At 40.2% G+C, this 15,306-nt stretch overlaps 1 protein-coding gene across 1 annotated transcript in view; it reads right to left on the reverse strand.

Moving 5' to 3' along the window:
* Window positions 1-12,659: 12,659 nt before the first annotated feature.
* The window catches only part of LOC106330644, a 6,118-nt gene continuing 3,471 nt past the window's right edge, over window positions 12,660-15,306 (reverse strand). Inside the window, exon 2 of the mRNA XM_013769084.1 lies at window positions 12,660-12,702. Coding sequence (XP_013624538.1) covers window positions 12,660-12,702 — 43 coding nt within the window. The remainder of the gene's footprint in view (window positions 12,703-15,306) is intronic.

Raw genomic sequence — 15,306 nt, forward strand, 5'->3', positions numbered from 1 at the left:
TGCTAGACTTGAGAATTAGGCTGCTAGACTTGAGAATTAGGCTGCTAGACTTGAGAATTAAGCTGTCAGGCTTGAAAACCCTTATAAGGTCTTATAAGGGTTTTTTTTAAGGCCCATTTAGAGACCAAGGAGCCTGTTCTTTGCCTTCTCTATAAATATGTGTCTGAAAACCCTAATAGAACTATCCAATCTTTTATTTTCAGACTCTTGTCTCTCTCTGACGGCTGCAAGTCTTCTTGTAGATCTGAGTGTTCTTGAGTGTTTGTTAGTGTGTCATATCTAACAAAACCACAAGAGTGATTGTCTTGGTGTGTCACATCCAAGGGATTCACTTAGGAGTATCAAGGAGACCTCTCACATCTCTTTGTGTCACCATTCATTCCACAAACCTTGAAGCAGATTGAGTCTTTGATTCTCTGTTTGCAAGGATATATCCCATTCCAACCAGAGAAGCATCCTAGGACTGTATTAACACTTCAAAACCCTCTTCAATCACATTGGCAAGGTTGTCTATCAAATTCAAATTATGGAAGGACAACTGGCTTCCTTGAAACTCCACCTTTGTCCTAAATAATGTAGGAAAATTTGTCAAAATAAAAAGAAAAATTCAGCATCATTGTCCCTTTTGGTATAAAACCAACTTAACATTGTCCTTATAGTATAAAATTTTTCATAATCCCAAAATTAACCCTAGATTAATGAAATTAAAAATATTTATAATTCAATTAGTTAAAACTATTAATCAAATTTTTAGAAAAGGAAAGCAAATAAAATAAAAATTACAAACAAAAAGGGTTAAAAATACCCAAAATTTCCCGTAACCCTAATCTAATTTCTTTTCTCCGCCTTTCACTCTCTTTCTCGAGACTACGAAGGCGTTTGTGTGTCTTCTCCATTGAAATCAACGGTGATTTCACCGGTGAAATTGAGTATCTCTTCCACTGGAACCCCTTCATCTCTCTCCGACATCGCTGCCACCAAAGGTAAACACCAACCTTTTTCCTTCCAATTTGACCGAGTTTCTTTTCTCCTTCTAACTCTAATACCTTTCTCTGCCTCTCTCTCTCTCTCTCTCGACAAACAGAAGGTGATTTTAGAGCTTCTCTCTGCCTCTCCGCCTTTGTCTTTCTCCGATATCCCTATCACCTAAGGTATTATTTCCAAACTTTATATTTCTTCTTTGCATGTTCCTCGATCCGGCTATTGTTTGCATGTGTGTATGTGTTTGTGTTCTTAATCCAAGTTACTCTTTTGTATGTTTCTTTCTTAGAATTTATAATGTTGTTGTTCTTTTGCTAACTGATTACGTGATGATTTCGTTTGTGAGTTGTCTTATTGTGATTAATTGATTGCGTGTGTGAATTCACTTGTCTTAGTTTGACTAACTAATTTCTTTTGTGTATGGTTTTGTTAACTGATTTCATTTGAATTTGTTTGATTTTTGGTTTGTCTTAGTCTTTGTTTCACTATTAAGTTTGTTTCTTTGACTTGAAACAATATTTGTTTGATTTCGTTTTCAGAACATAATGAAAGTGTTTCTGTTTTGACTTGTGAATTTGATTGAATTTTGACTTATCCTGATTCAGTATGAAATTATTTATGTTTGTGTTGATTTTAGGTTCTTTGATTAACATGATTGTCAAAACATTGATGTATTGAACCTTAATTTTGGTAATTAAATTTGAAATGTGAATTAAATGAAAATGTGAATAGAATTAAATTGTTAGTGTCTCTGACATATGTCTTTGTTTGACTCTTAAGTTGTCTATTTTGATTTAAATCAGTTTCGTTTGACTAAGATCAATTTCTTTTGTCTTTTATAGATATGGAATCAAAGCAACCTATAATTTTATACAGAGAGGGTTTCGAACCTCAGCTCAAGAAGATCAACAACTGCTGCCGCATGGAACTACTCAGAATTCTGAAGGAAGCTATGTCTGGAGAATACGGAGAAGTAAAGAGAGATCCAGTTTTCACACATATCATGGACCTTCAATCAAATCGCCTCAAACTTTCGTGGAAACTGGTGCATAGCCACATGTGTAAGGAGCTGATTACCTCGAAGAGGTTTGTCTTTACGAGGACTCCTCTCCGGTTTTCGCTTCAGAAGTACCCTGATGTGACTGGCCTCAAGATTTCACGGGAAAGTAGCAGTGACGTAGTTAAATGGAAAGATGACGGGGGGTTTTGGAGTAAGCTACTAAAGGTAGGTGGGAAGATCACCTTGAAGTCGATCAGGAAGGTGCATCTACAAAAAGTTCACAACTGGACTCGGCTTGATAGGTTAAGGTTGATCTACTTGTGCGTGATAATGGGCATGGTGATCGGGAAAGATGAGAAGGTGAACATCCCTCATATGTACATCAAGTTGGTGATGGATCTTGACAAGGTTTGGAAGTTATTGGGGTTTTCACTCGTTTGACATCCTGCTGAGATCGATTGAGAAGACTAGGAAGAATTTGAGTAACAAGGAGAGCTACATTTTCAAGGGTTTCACCTATGCTTTCCAGATTTGGATTATTGAAGCAGTTCCTTATTTTGGAGAAATATTAGGCAGAAGAGTCTGTGAGAGCTTCATAGGTCCAAGGTGTGGAAATTGGAAAGGAGCTGAAAAAGTTTATTATGAAGACATCATTCAACTTAAAGACTCATTTCCTGAGAAGGTATGTATATTAGTTGTCTACATAATTAGTTTGTTGTATATATCATGTGTCTTTTAATGAGACATTTTTTTGTAGGGTGAGTTGTTTTCGGTCATCTCACAGAATCGTCTTGGTGATGTGCTTTTGCAAACTGCGTATGTAAGGAAGGGTGAGAAGCATGATGAAAGAGTTGACCTTCTTCAGGATAGGATCTGCAAGAATTTTGATTGGATCAAAACAGAGTGGGAAGTTTTAGAACCTGAAGTTAGTGAAATGGAAGAAGTGGATGTATAGGCAGAACCTGATGGGAGTGTAGATGATACTGATGTTGCAGCAGAAGTGGACACCCTTGCGACTAATGTTGCAGGAAGAGGCAAGAGAAAGATTCATGACGAAGCTACTGTGTCAGGGATCTGCAGCAAAAAAATAACTCTTGACCCTGAAACTAAGAATTTCATTCAGGGTCTCATCCACACATCTGTCATTTCCTTGGGGGATAGACTCAGAACGCAATTGGAGAAGATGGAGGCTGGTTTTGTAGAGAGGATGTGGAAGATGGAGAGTTAGGTTTCACAGCTCAGGGAAGCTTTCACTTTGAGTCGTGAAGCAATCGGTCCTAGCATAGCCGAAAAAGATCCAACTAAGACCAAAGCCGATAAAGCTCCAGCAAATAAAAATGCTGATAAAGCTCCAGCAAAGAAAAATGTACTACCTAAGAGGGAGTGTAGAATAATATACCATGGATTTTACCACTTTCAGCCATGGTATATAAGTGTTTTGGAGTTTACTATATGTGTTTGGAGTATCTTTTGGAGTGTTTTCAGGTTCAGGTACGTTTTGGAGAACTTTGGTAATTTTGGAGCCTTTTGGAGATTTTTGAGGTACATAACTGCATAGAGGCGTTAGATGTTTATCTATGGATGGAGATCTTTACACGGTGCGATTGAGCCCATCTTTTTACACAAGATAGAAATTTTAGTTAAATTTCCAATGCCATAAGTTTGAGGTCAATCAGCATCCTATAGCAGAAGTTATACCCGTTTTACTGAAGAGTAGTACGTCTGTCTCGCGAGAGGAAGCTGTCGAGGAGATGAAGAAATGTCGATCGACGGTGCACCCTTGGTGTTGATTGATGGTGATGCCAGAACGCGGGCCGAGTCTATTTCATGACCGACTTAAGCCCAAAAGCCACCATAAATTACCAATATACCCATGGATGACCTGAAATCCAATTTATGTGTTTTCTAAGCCATTGTTGACTGCTACGCTTTCTTTACAATATTCTGTCCATAGTTTTAGGTTAGGAGAGAAGAGAGGAACTCCTTCAGAATCCTCTTGGAACTCTTTTTCTTTCTTTATTGGTTTTATTATATTCATATATATTATTTGATAGACCATGGATTTTACCCACTTTTAGCCATGGTCTATAAGTGTTTTAATATATATTTACTACTATATAAAGTCTATTTAGAGTATTTACAGGTTCAGGTACGTTCTGGAGAAATATGGTGATTTTGGAGTCTTTTGAGGTGAAGAACTGCACAGACGCGTCAGATGTCTAGCTATGGATGGAGACCTTCCCACCGTTAGTTTGCGCCCATATTTTGACACAAGATATAGCTTTGAGTTAGCTTTCCAACGCCACTGGGTTGAGGTCAATCAGCATCCTGTAGCAGAGGTTATACCCGTTTTACTGAAGAATGATCAGTCTGCCTCGTGAGAGGAAGCTGTTGAGGAGATGAAGGACTGTCGGTCGATATCACAGCATTGGTGTCGATCGACAGTGATGCCAGAATATGGGCTGGGCATATTTTATGACCGACTGAAGCCCAGAAGCAACTCCAAATTTCCAGAATACCCTTGGACAACCAGAAATCCTATTTATGTTATTTATAAGCCATTGTTGACGGCTACGCTATCTAAGCTTTCTATTATTCATAATTCTAGGTTAGGAGAGAAGAGAGGAACTCATTCAGAGTCCTCTTGGAACTCCATTGTTTTGGTTTTATTTATATTTTATGTTATTCATATATTCATCTATGATTTCTGTGACAAACATCATGCATGAGTAGATCCACCTGCTAAATTTAGGAATTTCTCGGGTTTTGAATGAATTTCTGAATTATAAGACTGTTAGGATATCTGAAGATCTCTACATCAGGATAGCTTGTAATACTAGGATCTAGAGTAGTTGGAAAACCACGAGAGTGTGACTAATTGCTTGAACCTAGAATCATAGGACAATTGAGAGGAATGAGAGTGCAATCAATTAACGGAACCCGAATCCTGTTGGATTAGATACCTAGGCGCATACGAGAGTTGGTCTAGGAATCTAGTTGAACATAATCGATCAGATCGATAACGCTTGCCTAAGGCAGTGTCGATCGACGCTTATACCATAGCATCTATCGACACTCAATCCGTAGCATCGATCGACGCTCATACCATAGCATCGATCGACGCTCATACCATAGCATCGATCGACGCTCGATCTGTGTTAACATGCGACAGCTGAAACACTGAACTTAGTCAATAGATTAGACTCACAGCGAGATTTGGTTGTCTTTTGCATTAGATATCGAGTTCTAGAATCAATCCTTAGCATTTATAGTTTAGAGTTCTAATAACCTGAATGAAACCCTAAGTCTAGTAACCATCCTTCCTTCAAACAACCCTCTACCAAGCTGAACAATTGTCTTGTTCAACTTGTTTACTGCTTTATTTACTGCTTTGCTATATTTATTTACTGCTTTACAAACTATTAGCCTAGCTTAATCATATAACTATTAGATTCAATTGGTTCCCTAGCTCCCTGTGAATTCGATCCCTAAGTACTACAACTCGACCTCTTATTTGAGAGAGTATAAATCACTCCTTAGGGTAATTTGAGTGATATCACAATACAAACACTCTATAAGTTATTTGATCATATTTTGTGTATATAGTCTACTTGTGGGTAACTACTTATTACTCAGTTCACAAAAAATCTGATAAATTTTTTTTCTTGTGTTTCAGGTACATCCATATGAGTACTAGAAGCAACAAGGGGATAGGGCTCTTACTAGTAGAGCCACTGGATTTGGAACGTGTGATCCATAAGTCTAAGAGGGTAGTCGACACCCTCCAGACAGTGATTGGCAGCGTAGAAATCCAAGCGTCAATCAACACTATTCATCCCGCGTCGATCGATGCTGTTCAACCCACGTCGATCGACACTATTCAACCTACGTCGATCGACACTATTCAACCTGTGTCAGAAAACACTGTTCGTCCCGGTACTGTTCATTGATGTACTGTTCATCCCGGTACTGTTCATCGAGGTACAGCTTATCCCGACATTGTTCATCGAGGCACTGTTCACCTCGACACAGTTCATCCGATGTCGATCGACACTGTTCATTCTCCGTCGATCGACACTGTTCATTCTCCGTTGATCGACACTGTTCATTCTCCGTCGATCGACACTGTTCATTCTCCGTCGATCGACATTGTTCACTGTAGCACTGCTCATCCGGGTACTGTTCATCCAAACATTGTTCATCTCGACACTGTTCATCCGGTGAAAAACGAGACGACTTGCGGGTAGACAGAGAAGATCGAAGTGCTCATACTTACAGTCGACGAGAATGGGATGTTAAGAGACGAAGAAGGTCGCACTCGCAATAGCACAGGACAGTTGATTAATGCTCAGGACGCTGTGATCCCTGATGTGATTGCTGTTGCTGAGATGAATGACTTTGACCTGAGCCGAGAGTGGTATGATTGGGTAGGTCAAGACCCCTTCCAGGGTCTTCCTCACCAAGATCCTAGAAACCACATCGAAGAGCTTGAGGATCTCGTGTCAAGGAGTGAGCAGAATGAAGTGTCTGAATACCACATGCTCTGCAAGATCTTCCCCTATTCTATCTCTGGGGATGCATTCAGATGGTTCAGTCAACTGCATCCAGGATCTCTAACCAGCTGGGATGACATTGAAAGAGCCTTCCTTTACAAATTTCTTGATGATGCTGAAGCAACTCGAGAAAAGGAGAAAAATGATAAATGGGACATGTTCTTGGCATCGTTAGATGCGGAGTATATGATTCCAGTACAGCTGCTCGACGACATTACGGCGAAAAGGGATGAACAACATGTGTCTGGAGAGCTGAGCAAAAGCTGGTACTGAAGACTCGACCTCAACGTCTACCGATGGCAAGACTTCAACGTCTACAGACGGCAGGACTTCAACGTCTACCGACGGCAGGACTTCAACGTCTACCGACGGCAGGACCTCAACGTCGACTGACGACAGGACCTCAACGTCGACCGACATCACGACCTCAACGTCGATCGACATCACGACCTCAACATCGATCGACGTTACAACCTCATCATAGATCGACGATGTAGACAGAGAAGTCCTTATGGAAGACTCCTTTGAGCTGGAGGAATTGATTGAAGATATAGATCATAATTCGGAGAAGAAGCTTGATGACGATCACTATACTTCGAGAGGAGATATGGAAACTTCAAAGGCTAGCATCGGTCGACACCAACCTGATGAGATCGATCGACAACCACCCCACATCATCGATCTACACCCACCCAACATCGATCGACACCGCCAACCACTTATCGATCGACACCACCCACCTAATATCGATCGATGCCCATTGCTAGACGTTCCGCCATGTTGCATAATTGAGATGGAACCGATTGAGGAGATGATGTACATGTCTAAGGCGTCACCCCTTGCTGTCCCTAAACATCAGAGACCACCTATCTGGACAGTAGAAGCTGCTGGGTTTCACAAAAGAGTGAAGAGGATACATGATCCTGTGAAGATTTTTTTTCCATGAGCTGTATTTAGATGAAGTAGATAAGGGCCCAGCAGAACCAATATCGATCGACACCGACCGGATACCATCGATCGACACCAACAAACCGGCATCGATTGACACTACCACTTCACCATTGATCAATACTACCGCATCACCATCGATCGACACTACCACTTCATCGTCGATCGACACTGGACGCGTATCAGAGCATAAGGAGTTCAATGTGTGTGGAAATCTTAGGGATGGAGATACCACCACGCGATCAGACAAGTCTGGGGGAAAGAAGAGGAGGAATTGGAAGAAGAGAAAAAGGATCAAGGATGGTCCTCAAGTATCATTGACCCCTCACTTCTCAGATTGTGTCAGGAAATCCAGAGTGCACAGCACATCGACCGACGAGACCAGCTCGATATCGATCGACAGCACTTCAGATCCAACGATCGATTGTCTCTTCATTGTCTCGAATGATTGCTATAGCCATCGACCGATGAGACCACGTCGCTATCAGTCGACAGCATTTCATCAACAACGATCGATTGTCACTTCATTGTGTCGATCGAAACTGAGCAGGTCATCGTTCTTAGTTGTTAAATTATGTACTTATGATTAATTCTCACCATAATTCCGACTGAATTTACACTGGGGACAGTGTAGTTTAAGTCTGGGGGGAGGTTTACTAATAGTAATTTATTTATGAGTCTTATTAAAATGTTTTTCAAATTAAGTTATTATTGAGTCAAGAAGAGGATTATGAACTGATAGATTTTGCTAGATATCTAACCACTCTTTAGCACCATTCTAGATGTTACTGATTGCAGATAGTACTAAAGATACTAAACTAGATCAATATGTCAACTATTCACACTTGCTGAGATTGTTTGAAGGAACCAAAGCTGACCTCCAACACTAAACCTGACGCAACTGCTTGTCTTGGGGCTTGGTATACATGGGATCAGATTCTTCAAACAAGTCTGGAAGGTAAAGCTTTGTGTAGATTTATTACATTTTCTCTCTCTATTTCGACCTTAGATTTATAGTTAGAGATATTTATTTTCACAAAAAAAAAAAAAACGAAAAAGAAAGAAAAAAAATAATATATATATATGTGTGTGTGTGTGTGTTAGTTAGGTGGAATCCGAACATGACTTGGTGGCTACAACCATTAAGGCTTGCTTCATAAGGATTCTAACAAAAAGAATTCGGACGGGATTTGGTGGCGGCAATCATCAAGGTTCGATTCACATGAATTCTTGGATATAGGTCAAAAAGAAGTGAACATGACTTGGTGCTAACCACCATTAAGGCTTGATTCATGGAAGCTTGTCCAATCTTGGTCAATGATCTTGCAATACTAGCAGACTTTGACTAAAGAGAGAAATTAGTTGAGAGAAAAGATAGGAACTAACTTTTACCTGCAGATCCAGATACTTGTTTGAAAATCCTTGCATCATGTGATCGATTCTCCCAAAGTAAAGCCTGCACTTTTATTTATGTTAAGAAATGAGGTTGGTAGAGGGAAATTTCAGACAGGATTTGCTACGTTGTTGGCTAGGTGAATTTGGTTGCTAAGCTACGATATGGTATAATGTGCTTTTGTGATTAGGACTTCTTAGATGTGGATTGAAATATTGTTGAGGTGATGATTCTAAGTTTTTAAATCATGTGAGTCCCTGCTGTTTTCAAACCTCTTTCAGAGAGACTACCTGTGTGTTTTGCTTGAGGACAAGCAAAAGGGTAAGTCTGGGGGAGTTGATAGACTATGAAATTTACCCACTTTTAGCCATGGTCTATAAGTGTTTTAATATATATTTACTACGATATAGAGTCTATTTAGAGTTTTTACAGGTTCAGGTACATTCTGGAGAAATATGGTGATTTTGGAGTCTTCTGAGGTGCAAAACTGCACAGACGCGTCAGATGTCTAGCTATGGATGGAGACCTTCCCACCGTTAGATTGAGTCCATCTTTTGAAAAATGATAGAACTTTGCGTTAGCTTTCTAATGCCACCGGTTTGAGGTCAATCAGCCTCCTGTAGCAGAGGTTATGCCCGTTTTACTGAAGAGTGGTCAGTCTGCCTCGCGAGAGGAAGATGTTGAGGAGATGAAGGACTGTCGATCAATATCACAACATTAGTGTCAATCGACAGTGATGCCACAATATGGGCTGAGCTTATTTTATGACCGACTGAAGCCCAGAAGCAACCCCAAACTAACATAATACCCTTGGACGACGAGAAACCCTATTTATATTATTTATAAGCCATTGCTGACGGCTACACTATTTAAGCTTTCTGTGATTCATAATTCTAGGTTAGGAGAGAAGAGAGAAACTCCTTCAGAGTCCTCTTGGAACTCCATTGTTTTGGTTTTATTTATATTTTATGTTATTCATCTATTCATCTATGATTTCTGTGACAAACATCTTGCATGAGTAGCTCCACCTGTTAGGTTTAGGAATTTCTAGGGTTTTGAATGAATTTCTGAATTATAAGACTGGTAGGATATCTGAAGATCCCTACATCAGGATAGCTTGTAATACTAGGATCTAGAGTAGTTGGAAAACCACGAGAATGTGACTAATTGCTTGAACCTAGAATGATAGGACAATTGAGAGGCATGAGAGTGCAATCAATTAACGGAACCCGAATCCTACTGGATTAGATACCTAGGCGTATACGAGAGTTGGTCTAGGAATCTAGTTGAACATAATCGATCAGATCGATAACGCTTGCCTAAGGCAGTGTCGATCGACGCTTATACCATAGCATCGATCAACACTCAATCCGTAGCATCATTCGACGCTCATACCATAGCATCAATCGACGCTCGATCTGTCTTAACATGCGAGAGCTGAAACACTGAACTTAGTCAATAGATTAGACTCACAGCGAGAGCTGGTTCTCTTTTGCATTAGATATCGAGTTCTAGAATCAATCCTTAGCATTTATAGTTTAGAGTTCTAATAACCTGAATGAAACCCTAAGTCTAGTAACCATCCTTCCATCAAACAAATCTCTGCCAAGCTGAACAAAACAAATACTTGTTCAATATAAAAACTGCAATTTATATTTAAAAACTCTAAAACCATCTTGCTTAACGAATCATATTAGATTTCCTATGTTCCCTAGCTCCCTTTGAATTCGATCCCTAAGTACTACAATTCGACCTCTTATTTTAGAGAGTATAAATCACTCCTTATGGTACTTTGAGTGATACCAAATTTGGCGCCGTTGCCGGGGAGTTTTGATCGCCATTAGATCTTGTCTAGTTAGATTTAGTCTAGGTTTTACTACTGTTCACAAAAAAACTGATAAAATTTTTTTCTTGTGTTTCAGGTACATCCATATGAGTACCAGAAGCAACAAGGGGATATGACTCTTACTAGTAGAGCCACTGGATTTGGAACGCGTGATCCATAAGTCTAAGAGGGCTGTCAACACCCTCCAAGCAGTGATTGGCAGCGTAGAAATCTAAGCGTCAATCGACAGTATTCATCCAGCGTCGATCGACACTGTTCAACCTACGTTGATCGACACTATTCAACCTGTGTCGGAAAACACTGTTCGTCCCAGTACTGTTCATCGAGCTACTGTTCATCCTGGTACTGTTCATCCCGGTATTGTTCACCTCGACACTGTTCATCCGATGTCGATCGACACTGTTCATTCGACGCCGATCGACACTGTTCATTCCCCGTGGATCGACACTGTTCATCGCGGCACTGTTCATCGTGACACAGTTCATCCGGGCACTGCTCATCCAAACATTGTTCATCCCGACACTGTTCATCCGGTGAAAAACGAGACCACTTGCGGGGAGACTGAGAAGATCGAAGTGCTCATACTTACAGTCGACGAGAATGGGATGTTAAGAGACGAAGAAGGTCGCACTCGCAACAGCACATGACAATTGATTAATGCTCAGGGCGCGGTGATCCCTGATGTGATTGCTGTTGCTGAGATGAATAACCTTGACCTGAGCCGAGAGTGGTATGATTGGGTAGGTCAAGACCCTTTCCAGGGTCTTCCTCACCAAGATCCTAGAAACCACATCGAAGAGCTTGAGGATCTCGTGTCAAGGAAAGAACAGAATGAAGTGTCTGAATACCACATGCTCTGCAAGAACTTCTCCTATTATATCTCTGGGGATGCATTCAGATGGTTCAGTCAACTGCAACCAGGATCTCTAACCAGCTGGGATGACATTGAAAGAGCCTTCCTTTACAAATTTCTTGATGATGCTGAAGCAACTCGAGAAAAGGAGAAAAATGATAAATGGGACAGGTTCTTGGCATCGTTAGATGCGGAGTATATGATTCCAGTACAGCTGCTCGACGACATTATGGCAAAAAGGGATGAACAACATGTGTCTAGAGAGATGAGCAGAGTAGAGGAAGCTGGTACTGAAGACTCGACCTCAACGTTTACCGAAGGCAAGACTTCAACGTCTACAGACGGCAGGACTTCAACGTCTACCGACGGTAGGACCTCAACGTCGACCGATGGCAGGACCTCATTGACCGACATCACGACCTCAACGTCGATCGACATCACGACCTCAACGTCGATCGACGTTACAAGCTCATCATTGATCGACGATGCAGACAGAGAAGTCCTTATGGAAGACTCCTTAGAGCTGGAGGAATGGCTTGAAGATATAGACCAGAATTCAGAGAAGAAGCTTGATGACGATCAGTATACTTCGAGAGGAGATCTGGAAACTTCAAAGGATAGCATTGGTCGACACCGACGGCAGGACCTAAACGTCTACAAACGGCAGGACTTCAACGTCTACAGATGGCAGGACTTCAGCCTGCACTTTTATTTATGTTAAGAAATGAGGTTGGTAGAGGGGAATGTCAGACATGATTTGCTAAGTTGTTGGCAAGGTGTGAATTGCAATATTGTAGAGGTGATGATTCTAATTTTTTTAAATCATGTTAGTCTCTGCTGTTTTCAAACCTCTTTCAGAGAGATTACCTGTGTGTTTTGCTTGAGGACAAACAAAAGGGTAAGTCTGAGGGAGTTGATAGACCAAGAATTTTACCCACTTTCAGCCATGGTCTATAAGTGTTTTAATATATATTTACTACTATAAAGAGTCTATTTAGAGTATTTACAGGTTCAGGTACGTTCTGGAGAAATATGGTGATTTTGGAGTCTTTTGAGATGCAGAACAGCACAGATGTGTCAGATTTTTAGCTATGGATGGAGACCTTCCCACCGTTAGACTGAGCCCATCTGTTGACACAAGATAGATATTTAAGTTAGCTTTCCAATGCCACTGGTTTGAGGTCAATCAGCATCCTGTAGCAGAAGTTATTCCCGTTTTACTGAAGAGTGGTCAGTCTGCCTCGCAAGAGGAAGCTGTCGAGGAGATAAAGGATTGTCGATCGATAACACAGCATTGGTGTCAATTGACAGTGATGCCAGAACGTGGGTCAAGCATATTTCAAGACCATTTTAAGCCCAGAAGCCACACCAAGTTACCAAAATACCCTTCGACGACCAGAAACCCTATTTATGTTATTTATAAGCCATTGTTGACGGCTACGCTATCTAAGCTTTCTTTAATTCATTGTTCTTTGTTAGGAGAGAAAGGAGGAACTCCTTCAGAGTCCTCCTGGAACTCCATTGTCTTTGGTTTTTATATCTATTGCAATTTCATCTATTCTATCCATGATTTATGTGACAAACTTCATGTCAGAATAGATCCACCTGTTAGGTTTAGGGTTCAGATAGGTTATGAGGGATTAGCCCAAAATATAGAACTGGTAAGTTGTGAAATTCATCATAGGATTGTTCTTACTGCTTGTGTTCTAGAGTCATGAACTAGAACCCTGATCTTAGAATCATTAGGCACAATGCCATCGCTTGGTCTTTTCTCTGAACTGAATTCTATTGAGCTAGGATTGCTAGAAACATACAAGAGTTGATTTAGGAACCTAAGTGAACACATATTCAACCCGATCGTAAAGCTTGCTATAAGCGTTATCGTTCGATGATCCAATAGATTAATCGATCGATATTGTGAAAGATGTATCGATCGATATTCCTATAGAATAATCGATCGACATTTTCTACAGATCAACATGCGAGAGCTGAGATCTTAGATCTAGTGATAGATAATCTGGACACGTGAGAGCTGGTAGTTTATTGTTATTGTTTGAGTTCTATAATATCTTACAAGCAACAATTAGTCTCTATATCATTATAATCTTGATTACTTGAATAGAAACCTAGATCTATAAATAACTTCTTAGAGTAATTTGAGTGATATCAAGTAGCATCAAGCTCAGGGATTGCAGCCCCCTGAGCATCTATTCTCTGACCTGCTGCATAACGCAGATGACCCTCCTGGTCATATAGGTCTTTATTGTTGTCGCGTACTAGTATCAAAGGCGCAACCATACCTCGTGGCTCTGTATCAATCGATGTCCGAGATGGAATGTCGATCGATGTTGGATGAAAGATGTCGGTCGACGGAAGGTGAGTGTTGTCGGTCGATAGTGGTGAGCGAGTATCTGTCGACGGGACTGGTGTCTGGGTCGACGATGGTTGAGCAGAATCGAGCGACACAGAATTGTTGTTGTCAATCGATAAGGAGCGCGCTTCCTTGCGGAACGAGCGTTCCAAACTTGCAGGATCTGGTGAGAATATCAGTTGAGTTTCCTTGTTGCTTCTGGTACTGCTGGGCATGTACCTGAAAATCCAAGAAAAAAAAATTATGTCAGAAACTTATCAAAAATAAGACAAAATAGGCGATCAAAGCTCCCCGGCAACTGCGCCAAATTTGATACCACTCAAATTACCCTAAGGAGTGATTTATACTCTCTCAAATAAGAGGTCGAGTTGTAGTACTTAGGGATCGAATTCACAAGGAGCTAGGAAACCTAAGAAATCTAATATGATTTGTTAAGCAAGAATGTTTTTTAGAGTTTTAAATATAAATTGCAGTTTTATATTGAACAAGTATTTGTTCAATAGCAAGTTTGAGGTTTTGGTGCTTAAAAAAGAAATAGCTAGACTTAGGGTTCTTATTCAGGAAAATTGGAATTATAATCCTACAGATGCCTGATGTTAAGAGTTTTCAAGGCTCCTAATCAAATGTTGTAGTATAAAAGATTGTCGAACCAATCCTAGGTGATTGTAAAGAGAAAGGAATGCAAATTCATGCTTAAGCTAAGTGCAATCCGATTTTAAAGATGGTATGAACTAAGAATTAATAATCTAATGCAATAAAGTAATGATCTTTTTTTCTCAATATGAAGCAAGAGGACTCATGGGGCTAGGCATTTGATCTTGGGTGATGTAGATCCAATCTAAGGGTGGCAAGCTATCAATCAAACACTTTCCTTATGCCTAGACACTAAGCTAAACAAGCTCTATCTCTAGATGAATGTTCTTTTGGTAAAGCAACTCAAGCATCTAATCTCTTAGGTTGAATGTTACTAAAGCAAACATGGATAACAAGTCTAATAGCAATCTAAACTCCATTAACAACTAATCTCTTAGGTAAAGCAAGCTAAAAGCATTGAAGAGCTGGTTAAGGCATTTCATCATACATCTTGTGGGCAGGAAATGCCTGGAGATCTATTTTAGTATGATCAAGACTAAAATAACATTGAGAGCCCTCAACAAGCATGGAAACAAATAAATCTAACACTAAACACCCTAGATCTTCTCTAATCACCCTAGATCTTCTCTAATCACTCTTAATCACTCTAGCCCATGAATCCAAGATTAGTCAACTCACTAAAAGACATGAATAACCCCAAAACCATGGATGATTCAAGGTTAAACATGATTAGAGAGCAAGATAATCAAGCAAAGATAAGAAATTAT

Source organism: Brassica oleracea, chromosome C3 (genome assembly GCF_000695525.1).
Source record: "Brassica oleracea var. oleracea cultivar TO1000 chromosome C3, BOL, whole genome shotgun sequence".
Classification (NCBI taxonomy): domain Eukaryota; kingdom Viridiplantae; phylum Streptophyta; class Magnoliopsida; order Brassicales; family Brassicaceae; genus Brassica; species Brassica oleracea.